Genomic DNA, 16,314 nt, shown 5'->3' with positions numbered 1-16,314 from the left:
GTTGGATCTATGACCTCCCACATGAGTCCGTCATAGATGACTACGGAGGTGCCAAAATGATCAGTGACGTCCAACCATGACAATAATTTAACTAATCGTCATATATCTATCACCTTGGATTTGGACCATCACAGATGACTACATTCTGTGATGATTTGTTGGAAGGTCACAGGTAAACCGTCATGTATAAGAGTATTTCTTGTAGTGAGTTGCACATTTAGATGATTTATTTATTTGCATAGGTTTTGCTAAGGTAAAAATTAGAGGCCATAGTTAGAAGTAGAATTTTAAGTTGCCTAATTCACCCCCTCTTAGGTGTCACGGTCCCATTAGCCTGAACCAGGATAAACCACTGCATCCTCTCTATGTTCTTTGTGTTCTTGAGTCCACCCGAGCCACCGGAGACCCACACTCAGTGACACCCGACAAACAACAATGCGACATTTTGACCCACGACACCGTCCAACACCGGTTATGTACCACCAAACCCTAATAGAGGTGGCACTATTAGGAAGTCAGTATTTGAAAATAACCAATGACAAGTGGGTGTTTGCCTAGAGCCTCTATGTCCATCTCAGTTGATCATTAATATATCTTCTAAAATCTATTTTGTAGTAATGCTCGTGCGTGCGTGTTGCCTTACTGAGGTTTTCTAGCATATGGGCTGGTCTGATCCTCTTGCGATGGTTCATGACTCAAGCTAGTTGTTTGTATAGGGTGGACCATGGACTTATGGTGAGAGATTTTTTAGATATAAAGGAAACTTTAGTTTGAGGTGAAATATTATTCTGACCTCTGCTTAAGCTAGGTATACATGACCAAAATAAAGGAATAAAAAAGACAACATGCATGAAGAATTTGACCCACTATTCTCTAAGCAAACTTAGAATCTCATACTCAACATCCAGCTCAAATCACCAATAAATCTACAATCTAACTTTTGAGAAATTAAAGCTTAACATGTTTGCACCTATTCGAATGTATCATGAAGTAAGATGGTAATAGTCTACAAAATCTTTGTGCGTCCTCTGGCAAAACAAGTTGATGAACAATGAATCTAAAGCACCAGGTGTCTCCATTAATCTCCAACCAATTAACCAACAAGTAGCACATGACTAGCAGTCACAAATGATGACTGATACGACTGGCCAGATGATCATCATTCAATTGAGCCATAGTTGAGTTTCTTTTCACAAAGCCACAAAAATCTGGAGTATCCGTATGCACACTCAAAATACAACTAGGGGAAGACGCTTCACTAATAACACCAAGGGTCTCTTCCAATGCAACACCTCCATGGAAGAAATGACATCCAAAGATGTCATCATTGCATGACCGATTGAAAGGTACAGGGTTTTCTCTTAGAGACATCCCACCTAGGCATTGTGAACACATTGTGGAGATGTGACTGTCTTTGTGATGAATATTTGACGCAAGTATGAGAGCTTTGAGGCTTTCTCGATTGAATCATATTTCATATGTGCTTGATTATGCTAATGGTTAACTAGAGGTGTAGTGTCGAGTTGTGTTGTGTGTTGTGCAACATGTCTCTTGGCTTGTGAATGTGCATGTGTTTAGTGCATCAAGATGGTCGACACAATGGAGAAGGTCAAGTGCAAAGTTCATGCGTGATGGACCGGGAGTGATGAAGGGCTAACGAGAAGGCTTGGACCAAGGGACCAGGAGATGAGGACGAGGGTTCTTGATCTTCCATCAAGTTCAAGATAACTATCTATTTGGTGGAGAGCGATGCACCAATCAGGCCTCAGATCAAAAGACTTCCTCAGTTTGCTAGTTTGGGCCTCAAAACCAGGCATGGACGGTTTGATGGTTTGGGCCTCAAAACCATCGACATCGGGTTTGACTGGTTTGGTCCTCAAAACTGAGGATTGACGAATTGGCGGACACATGGTGGAATCTCGGAGCTTGCGTCGAGGCGAAGCAAAGTCAAGAAGGCACCGGGTTTGTTGGATCGTTAAAGAAAAACTTGGATGGATTTACCCCTAGGGGTATTTGTGCTAAGTACTTCATGTAAGTTCAACTTGAGAAATAGCCAAGTGCCTATATATATGGGACATGGCTGGTGGTGGAGACCAAGCATTGGGGATTAGGTTCTCATTTGTGAGTTTGAGAGCTTTGCTTAGATGATCTAGAGAGAAGGAGAGAGGAGAGGCTCTTTCTTTTGAGATTTTTGCAATCCAAGCTTTGACATCTGCTTGGAGTGGCTTGTAATCTGACATGGTGAAGGTAATCAAGAGGTCAAATTCGTGCTTCACTTATTCTCCTCTCCCAATCTGAAATTTCCCTTTTTGGTGATTTTGGTGGTCATTTTTGGGTGTTTTTTGATCTCTTGGTTTGGCTGGGTTGTAGGCTCGATTTTGGAGTAATTTTGGGACTCTTGGAACTTGTTCAGACCATGGCTTGAACCCTAGCTCCCATCGCACAAGTTTCCCTTCCCGGAACTCTCCTTCACTATGTAAAAAACTCAAATAGCAGACAACTTGACCTAGTGATCCCAGCTGAACGTGCATATTTGATATCAGTTCATAGACGTGTGTTCTGAACACGTGCCTCTACTATTTCACCGACCAAGGTCAAAGTCTCGGCAACTTGTTTATTAAGGGGATGATGTGGGCAGGTGCATCTGATAAAATGGGGGTATAGATGGAAAAATGGAAATGGAAAGAAGGTTAAATTCTGGGAGATTTGGGAAATTTTTGTTCTGGTGAATGAAAAAAACCAAGACTCTATTTGAGAGGTGTGATCTCAACCCATGTGCTTGTTGTGTGGAGGCTTACAATTCCACCTAGAGTGCAATTCCTTTTGTGGTTGTTTTCTAAAAATATGTTGCTTACAAGGAACAATCTTAGTATTAGGAAGAAGGTGGATGATCAGAGTTGTCTTTTCTGTACAGATTTAGAAACCATTCATCATTTTTTGACTGTGTCATTGCTAAATAGATGTGGAGGCATTTGTCTAATGTCTTTGATAGAGAGATAGGAATGGATTTCCTGTCTATTGGACAAATGTGGCATATAGACCATTTAGCTCTATGTGCACCTTCATAAGATTTACAAATATCTTCATCTCATGGCTACATACATGCTGTCATATAGGAATTTGATGTGTTGACCGTTCCAATGAACTTGGAGGTAACTAGAGAGAAGATCACCATGTTCATTGTGTCGCAGATCATCGACGCAAAAGGCGAGTTTCATGCTCCAAATCAACCAAGATGAAGATACTGTGTCAAGTGCCTGTCCTAGCTAGCTAGTTTTGTGGTATGATCATGCTGACCTATCTAGCTAGTTCAATATGTGATGAACAAAGTACTATTATGATCCCTGTGGTGAGTTTGTAGCTGCATGTTACCTGTGTTGTGTGATGAAAATACTACTGTGATCTATGTTGATGAACAATGATTTGTTATACTGTGATGCGTTTGAAGCTAATTATGTGAAGTGATCTATATGTCATTTGTGAGAGCTGTTGTGTATGTCATTTGATTGTGAACCTATGTGATTCTATGTTGTGGCTGCGTCTCTGATAAGACCCAGAAAACAGACGCATGTAGACTACAGACGCGTCTGTAGTAAGAATAACACTACAAACGCGTGTAGACTAGCGACTTTGGTTGGTACACTTATACTACAGACACATTTATAAAGTTTTCGTCTATAGTATGGTTCTTACTACAGACGTGTGAAAAGAAAATGCGTCTAAAGTAACTTCTTACTACAGACACGTGTTGACTTTACTACAGACGTGTGTGTGGAAAACGCGTCTCTAGGAAATTGTAACTATAGATGCGTCTTGACTCTACTACAGACGCGTCGACTTTACTACAGAGGCGTGTGAAGAAAATGTGTCTCTGGTAATTTATTACTACAGATGCGTGTTGACTCCACCAATCTGTCCTATAAGCAAATCAAAGACGCGTGTTTAAGTATCACAGACGCGTTTCGGTAACCTGCATCTGTAGTATAAGCTTATTACAGATGCGTTATGGGAGATGCGTAAAATAGCGTCTATAATGTGCATTAACACGCGTCTGTAATCTGATTTTTTACATAGTGCTTTCAAGCCTCTTTTGGTGATTTTCTTGGAGATCTTTGATATAAAAGTTTTGGGTTGTTCGTGGTTGATCTTTACGTGCTATGACAACTTGGAAACTTATCTAGCCACTGGCTTTAAATGATTTCCCATGAGCCCTAAAAGTCATCATTTGGAGGATTCTTGACAAAACCTCAATTTGAGAGAGGGATTTTGAAATTCCCGTTGAAGTTTTGATCTTTTTGTCAGTTGATATCTTGTGGATAGATCCTAAATGTGTTAGTCAAGGTGTGTGCCAAGTTTCTGAATTTTTGGAGCTCTTTGAATTTATTTCGAATTTTTCAAGGAGAGGATTCTGTTAAAACCTGCCAGGCCGGTTTTGGAAACTGGCTTAGGCTGGTTTTCAACTTGCTCCGATTGAGCTGATGTTTGGTGGAGTTCTTCTACATGGTGTTACAAACTTCTCCACAAAATTTCATGATCTTTGGAGGTCGTTTGATCAGTTTTTGACTTTTGTTTTTCCATGAGCTGTGTTATGAAAAAACAGGCTCATGCTGGTTTTGGAAACAGGCTCAGGCTGGTTTTGCTTGTTTTGATCTTTGTTTGCTTCCGTGTTATTCCTCTGCCATCTCTGAATATCTCTAGGTCATCTTGTCACATGTTGGCTTGTATATATAACTTGGGTTGGGGTAAGAAAGAGCTCGGGTTGATTTTGGGATATAGCTAGCCAAGTTCTCGATGAGAATATAATTTGGCTCCCAGTCACCCCCTTCTGGTCGCCTGCTCGATTCTTCAACGATGCATGATGAAGAAGTGCAGGGCGATGGATGTTTTCAACGAAAGGAGTGGTGTCCATGGGCATCACTGTACTCAATAGAAACTATTCATTGTAAGCCACCGTAGTCAGAAGACTGCATACATCACACACACAAAAACTCATATTTCATAGATGCCTGATATGTATATATCCTGGATATGCGCAAATAAGGTACTGACACACAAAATATAACAACCATTAATATAATTGATCGAAACAACTGAAAGGGAGATATAGGGATGCATGCATAAATATTATTAGATGTGAAACAATATGAAGGATAACTCAAAGTATTCTTCCATGGAGCTGAAGGCATGGGATGCAATGAGTGACTCTAACACAGGACACTCAATAGCAATGGAAGAAAATGCAATGAAAAGCATATCAGAGCTGGCGTCGACTATGGGAAAATATGAGTTTCCCTGAATCTTGTCCAAGAACCAAGATTGTGAGGTAGCATTATTTCACACAACTACCGTTGGGGTCCATGATGCTACCTGCTGCGAAGCCACTATAGATCATGGCACCGAGTTCTCCACCATTTGGCGGCAGGTTGGAAGCCTCAAGTCCTGTTGCAGGTGCTGGTGGTCCTAGTGGTGCCATGCTTTGCATCTCCTTGTAGGTGCAGGAACAAGCCTGTGATTGCAATGAGGATCACACTGGAAGCATCACCTGCAATGGCTCTAGGAGATCTTCTTGCCCAACAAGTTATTGGAGCTGTGCCTTGGCTTTGCTCATCTTCATGTCCACCATCTCACTAAGGTTAACGAGCTCGTCTTTTGTGGTACCACCAAGGCTTAGGCGGCTCTTATTGATGGTGTTGTGGAGGAGCACTAAAGTCTCACGCTCACTATTATCATGGTTAAATTTGCTCACCTGCTCACGGAGCCTCAAGTAGCGACTGTGAAGTAACTCCTCTTGGTTTTGTATCTTTTTGAAGTTGCCAACATCCGGCTTGCCATTAAATTTCTCGAGGAGCTGCTTGGCCCCTTCATCAGTGGGTCACACCATCGGTTGTGCCTCACCCTCACCATACACCACCATGCATGCCTTGGAGCCACAAAGTGTGGTGAGCTCGCTGGCCTTTTCTACCAGGACCTCGTAGCGTCTTTTGTATGTTGCACGCCGAGATGACTTGTTTGAGATCCACTGGAGATTCTCCTTCTTGCGTGCCATAGCGCCCTAGCTATACTCCTCTCTCGGTAACTACTACAATTATATAAATGAAAGGAAACTGAGATTGTTTTAGTGTTGAGATGAATGAGCATAGGGGTGATGTTTATATATATAGATCTAAGGATGAGCCTACGGTAACTTATAGTGCCAAAAAATCACCAAGTCATACCATGGTATTATAGCAAGCATTAATTCACTACCAAAATAATGTATATATAGCTAAGGATATTCTTCACAAATGCATCAATCACAATAAAACCATTCTATGCATGCATCATGAGGATTGTGTGTGATAGATTAGGGAGAAGTCAATTTTTTGTTTACTTTAGCAATAACTAGCCTAGTCATACAATGATATTTTGGCAAGAATTTACTGCTACAAAATACATCAATGATCCTTATATAAGTATCTAAACGTATTTTTACATTCCATACATACATCATGAGCATTGTGGAAGGCTTACTCCATGCAGGATGTGGCTTGACTTCAAAGAAATATACGATTGTGAAATGCATCAATCCATGAAACTCAATTCATCTTTCCAATATAAGGTACATGTGTTGCAACCAAGCAAAGAAATAGCTCTTCCTGTCACTAAAAATGGAAAAATCACCAACATCCATTTGTTTTCAAACATATCTCTTTAATTTTCCTTTTCTCAATTGCCATCATAAAAAGTTCACTCCACCGAAGCCGATGGGCATAAACAAATATCTGGTACCCAATCCCCACCCCTGGTACCACATAAGATCCACCATCAGGCTGGTGAGATTGTGTAAATGTTCATTCTTATTGTCTCGCTGTTTGTTGGCACCCATTTTATGGATTTCAAAGTTTTTTGGTCGACTTGATAGATTTTCTCCTGATAGTTTTCCTTTTGTTTTGACTTCTTCAACTGAAAGGAATGAAAATTTTCTTTACACCCTAGTTGAAAAGTTTATGGTTTTAAAGAACATGGAAAGTTTGCAAGCTCTAAGATGATAGTGGTTCACCATACATTGTTTGAACTCTTTAACAGCAAGTGTTCGTTATATAACCGCCCCACTTGTTTTGAACCTTTACAAACATACGAAGGCAGTTTAATGTGCTATAATTCTAACCAACATATTACCATCATTACTAATCATCAACCGACTATTTCTAGATGTCCATTATGGCTAGAAGTGGATGATTGCACTGTCCATTGCATATGAAAGGTGGATGAAAATTTTATTTTAAATGAAATTTCCTCAGGCTTTATCAGAAACACCATGGAGGCCTGGCTTCCAACTACGGTTTTCGTTGAATGGTCTACAATTTGTATTTAGGGAGCTGTTTCCTTTGGATCACGCGAATATTTCATGGGAGACAACATTTTGTGGTATAAATTCCCCATGGGTCCACCTTCAAATATTTCTACAGCCATGGAGATACGCATGCCAAATGCATGGGAGTTCTAATCATTCTTTTGAATCAACAATATACCTTAGGTAGGAAAAGTAGCATCTCTCAATTGTCCGAACTCAAGGATAAGGATGTGGTTTAGTATCCAACCAAATTTGAAAATCTTTGGAGAAAATTTGAGCATTCCTTTGGAACTTCATATGATCATAAAATTTATCCATATACTCGACACCATTTTGTTTAAATTTCTAGAGCTCTGGAAATAATTTTATTAACACAGGGATCATTGTGGCAAATGTTTCAAATGGAAAACCAAATAAAGCCATTACATTAGCCTTGATCGATTTTAGGCCATTCATTTCCATCCTCCGTCATCCCTCATTTCAGTCCATGCACCTTCTCATATATCCTTCATGCCTTCATGGATGAAATGAGGTAGGAGAGAGGAGGGAAGGAAACAGGTTGAAATCAGAACAATGCTAAGGGATTTCCACTAGTAGAGAAAAAACTTTCGGTTCAACACATTAGTCTCTTCTAGTTGGGCCTGTGACTAATGTGAGCATTAGTCTAGCTAGGTCCAAGTTTCATGGGCGTCGGAGGACCTTTAGTATGGTTCGTAACACCAACCAGGACTAAAGGGTCTACATTAGTCCCATTGGTGTTACCAACCCAGACTAAAGAGCCTTGAGGCATTAGTCACGGTTGGTGTATTACCAACCGGGACTAATGTAGGCCCTTTAGTCCCGATTGGCATCGATGAGTTAGTTCAAAAGGAAAACATCTCATCCAAAGTCATATGTGTTGTGTAGGTGGAGTGGAAAGCTACGCGTGAGGCAATGCATGAGGTCTTAGTTCGAGTCACAAGGGAGGGAGGCTTGTTCTAATTATTTTTTTAACCTTACAGGGCCTTAATTAGGTCCCGTGTCCCTAGTCCCGGTTGGAAAACAGGACTAGATCCCTTTCCCAACCGTGACTAAAGATCGATTTTCTACTTGTGTTTATTTAGTTTTCATTTAAAATAATTATGATCAAATGACCTTTATGCTATTGTAATTACTTCTTGAGCTCTACAAATAATAAGAGCATTCCTAAGTATATTTTAGAACATGAAGAATTTTAGACAATATGTGCCACCATGATTATGAAGAAAACTAAACAAGGGCTTGTTCCAGTTATTTTTTTTAACCTCAGAAGGCCTTAGGTCCCGTATCCCTAGTCCCAGTTGGAAAACTAGGACTAAATCCCTTTCCCAACCTGGGCTAAAGATCAATTTTCTACTAGTGTTTATTTAGTTTTCATTTAAAATAATTATGATCAAATGACCTTTGTGCTATTGTAATTACTTCTTGAGCTCTACAAATAATACGAGAATTGCAAAGTATATTTAGAACATGAAGAATTTTAGATAATATGTGCAACCATGATTATGAAGAAAACTAAACAATTCATTATTGTACATCACTTTGTTTAATTGTTTTTCACGTCAACATAAATTTCAAAAATAATTTAGTATTTTGTTGTTGTTGTGGAACACTTATTTATTAATATATGTGACCCTTGTCTAACTGGTGGAGTGGTGGGCCATGAGTGCTTTATACATTCTAAAATTTTATGACAATGGAACTTTGTGGCGCGAAATTTTGTCAGAACAATTGAATTTAGCATATATAATTGTCTATGATGTTTTTGTTTAACTTCAGTGAGTTTTCTGTGAACTTTCTTAAAAAATTCGAGCACCTAGGATAGTTATGTATCATCCATTGAGAAGACGCAGGGGTAACTGAGGCCAGGTTGATCTTCTGTAGGATTATATACCGTACCAAACCTGATGGGTAAAGACGCAGGTGACTAACAAGTGCTGTAGAGTTTCATTCTCTTGGTCACAAAAGGGGGCAAGCAGGAGGGTGTGGGAGAACTCTTTTGGCAAGACGATCGGCTGTCCAGCAGTGAATCTTAATAGCAAGCCAGATGAAGAATTTGCAGCACAGGGGGCCCAAGTCTTCTATACTCTCTTCCACAGTGCAAGCCGAATTGTGCCAAGGAAGAAAGCCTAAGACGATTTACTAGTATAGGATCCAGATTTGGAGAGATTCCAATGATGCTATTCAGCCACCTCTGGTTGTAAATTGTAATGGGAAGTCATCTATCTACCAGGCCCCGGATCAGAAGATACTCACGAAGCATAGGGACCGGCAGAGCACACCCTTTATATCAGAAACCCATCAATGACCAGTAAATAATAGCATCCGCAACCGTTGCTTAACAGCCCTCATAGGAACTGTCTTGAGAAGGTTAGGAGCTAATTCTTCTATGTTTTTTTTTCAGCCAGCCATCTATCAGTCCAGAACATAGTATTTGGGCCATTTCCAACCAAAGATTCCACAACCAGCTTGAAGATGGCTCGAGCATTATGTGGCACATGAATAGGCAAGCCGGCCCATGGGCGAGAAGCATCAGTTTTTCAAGCCATAGGCAACAAATACGGAGTAACCAACCCAGAAATTCTAAGTTATGAATGTCGAGGCCACCGAACTGCAACAGATCCCAAGAGACCAGGCAATTTCCACCGTTGGCCTTTCATGACCGACCTAGCTGTGTCTTTTATTTATCTATAGCTTTAATCACCCATTTAGAGAGGTCAAAATGCAATCATGAGGTATATACATCGTCATGAGGTATATACATCATAAATCAACGACGTATTTCTCAATTGTCATGAGGAATACATCGTCATATTTGTTGTAGTGTATTCTCAATTTAATCAATTTTATGGAGAAGGGTGTAAACATTTATGTCACCAAATCTAGCTAATGACACTTATTTTGCATTATTAATCATTCATACTTTTTTAAACATTTGGTCAAATATCAGATGATTTGACTTAGGAAAAACTAGAAGAACTTTATTTTATGTAAAGAGTGCATAGCCAGGGGCGGATCTAGCGGTGGGGCGGGTGGGGCGGGTGGGGCTCAAGCCCATCCTACCACCTCCATGGCAATGGAGCCCCTCCTTGAGTCCCCGCCTCCTAATTTTTGTAGGCATGAAAGCGAGAAAGGAGGGGCTCTAGAGGTTGAAGATGACTTCAGTCCCCTCTTCCATTAAATCCTAGATCCATCACCACGCATAGCTGTTTAACAGAATTAATTGTAGACAATGACACATATATGTTGAACTTCATTGTATTGTTTAGAGTTTGCAAAAGGTACAGCTATTGCATTAAGTTTGATTTGGTTAAACCACAAGCACTACTACATATATTACATTCTACTACTACTTTGAAGCTAACATTTTGGAATAAAGTAAACCGGATAGCAACTCGATACATATGGTTCCCCGCTGATCTCCTAGCTCCTAGCAGTGATGGAGGCCCCGGACGATCCAAAGTTCAGTTGTTCCTGCTGTTGCGCGGGATGTACTCGCGGAGCCAGATCTCACGCCCCCGTATGAAGATCGAGGCATGTTCGACGCCGTTGAGTAGCAGGCTCACGAACGCTCTCCTCTTGAAGATGACGCGGCCGTACATTGGCTGTGCGCCACCAGTGGTCTTCTCCATGAGAACGCGGACAATGCAGTCACCCCAGGTCCTGCATGCATTATTCGATGAGGATGCAATCATGCACATGTACATATATGGCATTCACAAAGCATGTGTCAACGAGTTGATGCAGAACATACTCCCTGAAGTAGCTAAAGATCTCTTCTCGTTCAACTGCCTGACCCACAGAGAATGTAACGAACATGGAGCGGCAGTCCTCTGGCACGGTGGCGATCACGCCGGCGTAGGGCGCTTCGAGCTCTGGGTTGCGGCCGACAAGGCCAGTCTGATGGCGGCGCAGCAGGTGGTAGAGGCGATCGTCGAAAATGAGCGTGCACACGCCGTCGAGGAGGTCGGTGATGCCGCGCACGATGAGGTCCCGGTTGACGGGGAAGAAGAGGGGGTCGTCCATGCGGCTGTCCTGGCAGAGCGCGGAGAGAAGCGGGGTCGGCGGGCCGGCGAGGAGGTTCCTCATTTTAAGGCAGCGGATGACGCAGCTGGCCTCGGTGACCAGGTGGCCTAGGCAGGTGGTGCTCATGCCCTGCAGGCGGGAGATAACCTGGTTGGTGGCCCGATCGAAACAGAGCAGGAGCGCCATGGCGTTCCGTGCCACCTGCGGGTGGCAGCCGCAATCGCTGATCAAGAGCTCGTATACGGCATGGGCAAAGGTGTAGCGGTACAGGACGTCGCGGACGGTGGTAACAGTGGCCATTGGTGGAGGGTGGAACTAAGCAAGCAAGAAAGCTAGCTATATATAGATAGCTAACAGCTATTGAACTAATGATCGAAGAGCTGATGGATGGGTTGGTTGATGGAAGGGAAGTCCGCAGGCCGGGGATTTATATAGGCCAAGGGGAAGCTCTGAAACTAGAACACCGGCCTGCAGGTAGCTAGCCTCCTGATATAGCAATATACGCTTGTATATCAATAGACATCTCCCATCCATATTGTTTAGCTTAGATGACAATGATTACTGGCTAAATTTGCTATTTACTGCCTGGCTACTTCGCTTCAATTTTGGGACTATAGTAATGCTTGAAAATCCCCGTTTCAGATCTTCTTTTGGGCTTTGGCTATGCCTTCTACTGCATACTTTCTTGGCATGTAGTCAATGCTTACAAAAAATTATCGACGACTGAACTTAGTCATAGAAATATATATAGGGTAATAATTAATCCATTCCAAGCCCATTATCAGGTACAACTGATACGTTAACCAGCTAGTAGCTTTAATTTGCTACTCTTCATTCACAAGTATTTATTTATTTCATGCCTTACAAACACATGTAGCTATTATATGCACTGCCATCAATCCAAGCTACATATTATACAGAACTTAATCATCATTCACAAGCCATTCCAATTTTGAATTGGATGATGAGATCAAGTCCGCAAATGGATGGCACTGATCCCTAGGCCATTTGACTATGATGAACTTATCACTGGTTGTATCAATTTTTTTCTTTTCCACATTCTTACGCAGAGGCCCGAAGAAACACAAAATAAATGTATAAGCTCAGAGAGGTCCTTGACACAACCATGTCCATCTCCAATCTATATATCCTGCCGCTGAATCATTAAGGGGACGATGAACAAAATGAAGATGGTAGAAGCGAGAATTTGTTTCGAACCTAGAAACATGACTTAGAACCTTAGCAAATCAAAAGAGACAACACCCTATAATTTCAAAAAAGACACAAGGAAACCTTTCAGTGATCATTACCAATCTTCTTATATTGGAAAAAAAAGAATACAAAAACTCCAACACTAGTTTATCTAACTCAACCAAAGGATGGCACAAAATCAAATCTACAAAAGTATTCAGTGGGCAAAGGAATAACTTGCTACCTTGTCAGATACCTAGTTAGAGCTGAGAATACCTTGAAACATGCTGAAAATCTTAATCATCCACCAAGTTGTAATACCCATGGAGAGGAACCTCTTAAAGTAGAATTATTGGAGATGCTCTGTAGATCGATGATGAATATGGCGAGTTCCTGTCCCTCCCGATCGCTGGGGAGGTCACCGGATCTGGAGGAAGAACAAAGACTAATGTCAGGTAGCTAGGACCTGAGTCACGAGAGCCATCGCATTAAGGAGTGGAACAAAGACATTGGTTCTTGGCATAGGTCGATTCTTATATATAGGTCGCATCTTTGTAACGGCAACGACCATTACGTTTTATCAATTTGTGCCATATTGATGTCATCTTAACAAAAGACCCAACATTAACAACGGCAGCATAAAATCCGCCGATGCAAATAAAGGAATAAAAATATCCAACATAGTTAGACAAAGACATATCTTCCTAGCTAGTATGCAAATATCGTTATCTAGCTAGAAATTGGGAAACCTAAACATTTGCCACGTCTTTACCATGGAAGGAAAACTCACAAAGAAGAGATTATTTGGACACTAAGACTAGCATAGCTATTAGACATATGAATATGACGATTCTCCCCTCTTCACCACCAGCGAGGTCAGCAAATCCTAAGGAGGGAGACCAATATATGAGTTGGTTGAGACCCAAGTCATGAGAGCCATCACATCAAAAGGTGTAGCGTTACAATTTTTTGTTCTAATTGGTTGATACTTATATATGTTTTATCTTTATAACCACAATTGCCATCTCTTAACAATCTTTGTCCAGCGTGCCTAGTCCTCAAGGCAATGTATTGATTTATTGAAGGTGCAATTGTTGATATGTTGCAATTCTTGTATTCTTACCTAAGGAATATCTTAGGAATCTTGTTAACTTGTTATCATTGAATAAATAACACCCATGATGGAACCATAAAATAGATAATGCAAGCTTGACGTGTATGGTATGTGTCAGGATTAATCACCAGTAGTATTAATGGCACTCCCGAGTGTAAGCATTCTTTTCCTTCTTCTTGAATCTCAAGTTTGATCCTACAAATACATGGAAAAAATGTTAAGTATATATTGCTCACTTGTGCATCTTGATCATGTATTTAGGCAAGGGGTATGAAGAAAACCAAAGGCACATTTGAGTCTTGGAGAATGCCACCCTTTGTTGTGGGGTGCGATGACTCCATGTTGATTTCTCTATGTGAAAGATTCCCTCACGTTGCTTTTACAAATAGATAGAACCAATCTAGGAATGCCAGGCTAGGAGATGCTACTAAATACAACAACTATATAGGTTATAACAACTCGGCATCTCCTGACCCTAACAAACCCTGAAGACTATTATACAGATTTATGTAGATAAGGTTATCTAATTAATAAGGGACACCAAGAGCCAAATTAGACTTGCACCTCTAACACCAACCTAGAGATATGTTATCAAATCTAGCAAGGACAATGAGATTAAGCTTTTTCACAATTGATCATTTCTCACTCTTAGTGATAGACACTACTACAATAAACATTTGTAGGGGCGGCTGGAGATCGTTTGTAGAGGCGGTTCAGCCAGCCGCCCCTACCATACCGTGTAGCCAGCCGCCGCCCCAGACCGCCCTTACAAATCGATTTGTAGGGGCGGCTACAGCACCAACCGCCCCTACGGTACATTTTCTACAAAAAAAATTCAAATTTACAATTCAAATTCGACCAGAACATATATTTTTCATGCACAACTCCATCATGACTTATCTTCTACGATTGTACTGAAACTCAATGACAATACATATTTATTTATACCAGATTATAACAAATATTCCATGACAATACACGGTGCAAATTATTGTGCTTGCTATTCATTTAAACTATGAGACTGCATATAGGTATATGAAAAGTAATGTGAAAACCAATCTTTGCTCGATGCAAGCAACACAAGAGAGAACAAGACACACCGCATCAATTGATGGTATATCTGCTCGACCTGGAGAACCATGTAAAACATCCATGCCAAGAATTAAAGTTAGAAAAAAAACTTCAGAGGCTGTCTGAGAGCGTGTGCAAATCACAATTACCAGAGGTGGTGTAATTTGGCCTCGAAGCATCCAGACCAGATGCAACCAGCGACCGCAGCATCAGTTTGGCAATTGTTTTTTGTTGGTTACACCTTGAGAAAACCAAAGTTAGAAAACCTCACAGCATAAAATAAAAACAAAAGATCTGACAATTGTTTAAATTATAAGTTTATAATGATCTTCAAGATGAATGTTAGCCATCATGAATTTTCCATGGATGAGTGGGCAATTAGGAAACATACACATTATCTAGGTCAATGAATCCAGATTTGATCAATAAAGCTGCTGTTCTGAAAAGGCCAGATGGAACAGGGTTGTTGACATCCAATCGTTGATAGTACTGGAATTTGAACCCTAAAATCTGAGCAGCATGGGACTATATAGAGGAAATCGTAAGATATTGAAAAAAACACTACATTAATTAAATCATGTAAGATGTGTTAAAAAAACTAAAAATCTGCATAAATTATGAGACTGCTATTATTGGATATTGGTTCTAATAGAACAAATACCTTTGGAAAAAGATGTATGAGCTGATGAAAGATGTTACTATCTTGATAGAGTTCAAAGCATTCCAACACATGGCAGACAAGAATAACAGAATTACACAAATTCAACACCACACTCTCCGACATTTAATAACAATAGCATAGCAAACGAAGACTCACAATATCAAATACACGATTTGGGTCCAGATCAAAATGGCCAATCAATGACTGCCACAAAATAAACAATTTGTTATTACACAGTACTAGGAAAAAAGCTAAAAATATAGCACAGAGGGAATTAAGGCCTACAGACAACCTTTATAATGCTGATCGTAACCGAAGAAGAATTCTGGCAAGCCAGATCTGAACCAACTTGACAAAGGAGGGTCACCTGAATGATCCACACACACAGATGGGTAGGGTAAGAAACCGCTAAACTTTAATAAGCATCACAAAAGTAAATCACTCGAGGAACATGATAATGGGGGGAAGGTAAGGAGGTGAAAGTGATTGAGAAAAAGAATAAGTATACTATGAATATATCATGGTAAATGTGTGCCCACAATAAGATGCCAGCATAAAACACATGACTCAACGCGTATGAAAGATTGACAAATCTGCACATTTCAGCTTACTTTGTTCAACCTCTCAAAGGAAATCTTCCTTCAAGTCCATGGGTGGACGAAATAGAAAGCATGTATCAGCTTTATCTTAAATTGATGCCAGCAGGAATAAAAAAAACTCACTTCATATCGCTCTTGCATAAGCCTAGGCGCAGTAATTAAGGACTCCACAAATGACAGTCTGCAAGATGAGTATTCAAATAGAAATCAATGAGCAGTCCCATTTTTAAATCAAAAGGAAAGTAGACATCGAGGAGTACGAATTGTTTCATTTGCTTTAGAAGTAATACCTAGTTTATTA

General features: G+C 40.5%; 1 protein-coding gene and 1 pseudogene across 1 annotated transcript; both read right to left on the bottom strand.

Annotated features, from left to right (window-relative positions):
- Positions 1 to 329: 329 nt before the first annotated feature.
- On the bottom strand, positions 330 to 6,046 carry LOC136488085 (agamous-like MADS-box protein AGL80; annotated as a pseudogene).
- A 4,769-nt stretch (positions 6,047 to 10,815) lies between these two features.
- On the bottom strand, positions 10,816 to 11,677 carry LOC136488084 (uncharacterized). Its single transcript, XM_066485126.1, has 2 exons — positions 11,106 to 11,677; positions 10,816 to 11,014 (listed from the first exon to the last, which is right to left on the bottom strand). The coding sequence occupies exons 1-2, from the start codon at positions 11,675 to 11,677 to the stop codon at positions 10,816 to 10,818; spliced, it is 771 nt and encodes a 256-aa protein (XP_066341223.1).
- Positions 11,678 to 16,314: the final 4,637 nt, after the last annotated feature.

The sequence above is a fragment of the Miscanthus floridulus genome, chromosome 10 (genome assembly GCF_019320115.1).
Source record: "Miscanthus floridulus cultivar M001 chromosome 10, ASM1932011v1, whole genome shotgun sequence".
Lineage (NCBI taxonomy): Eukaryota > Viridiplantae > Streptophyta > Magnoliopsida > Poales > Poaceae > Miscanthus > Miscanthus floridulus.
Note: the sequence above shows the minus strand (reverse complement) of the source record. Positions and strands in the feature narration are given on the sequence as shown.

What these genes read in the sequence shown, in the direction of transcription:
- LOC136488084 (XM_066485126.1), bottom strand. Translation starts at nt 11,677, where the DNA reads ATGGCCACTGTTACCACCGTCCGCGACGTCCTGTACCGCTACACCTTT. An exon ending in ATCTTTAGCTACTTCAGGGA is followed by an intron (nt 11,015 to 11,105) that starts GTATGTTCTGCA and finishes TAATGCATGCAG; the next exon opens with GACCTGGGGTGACTGCATTG.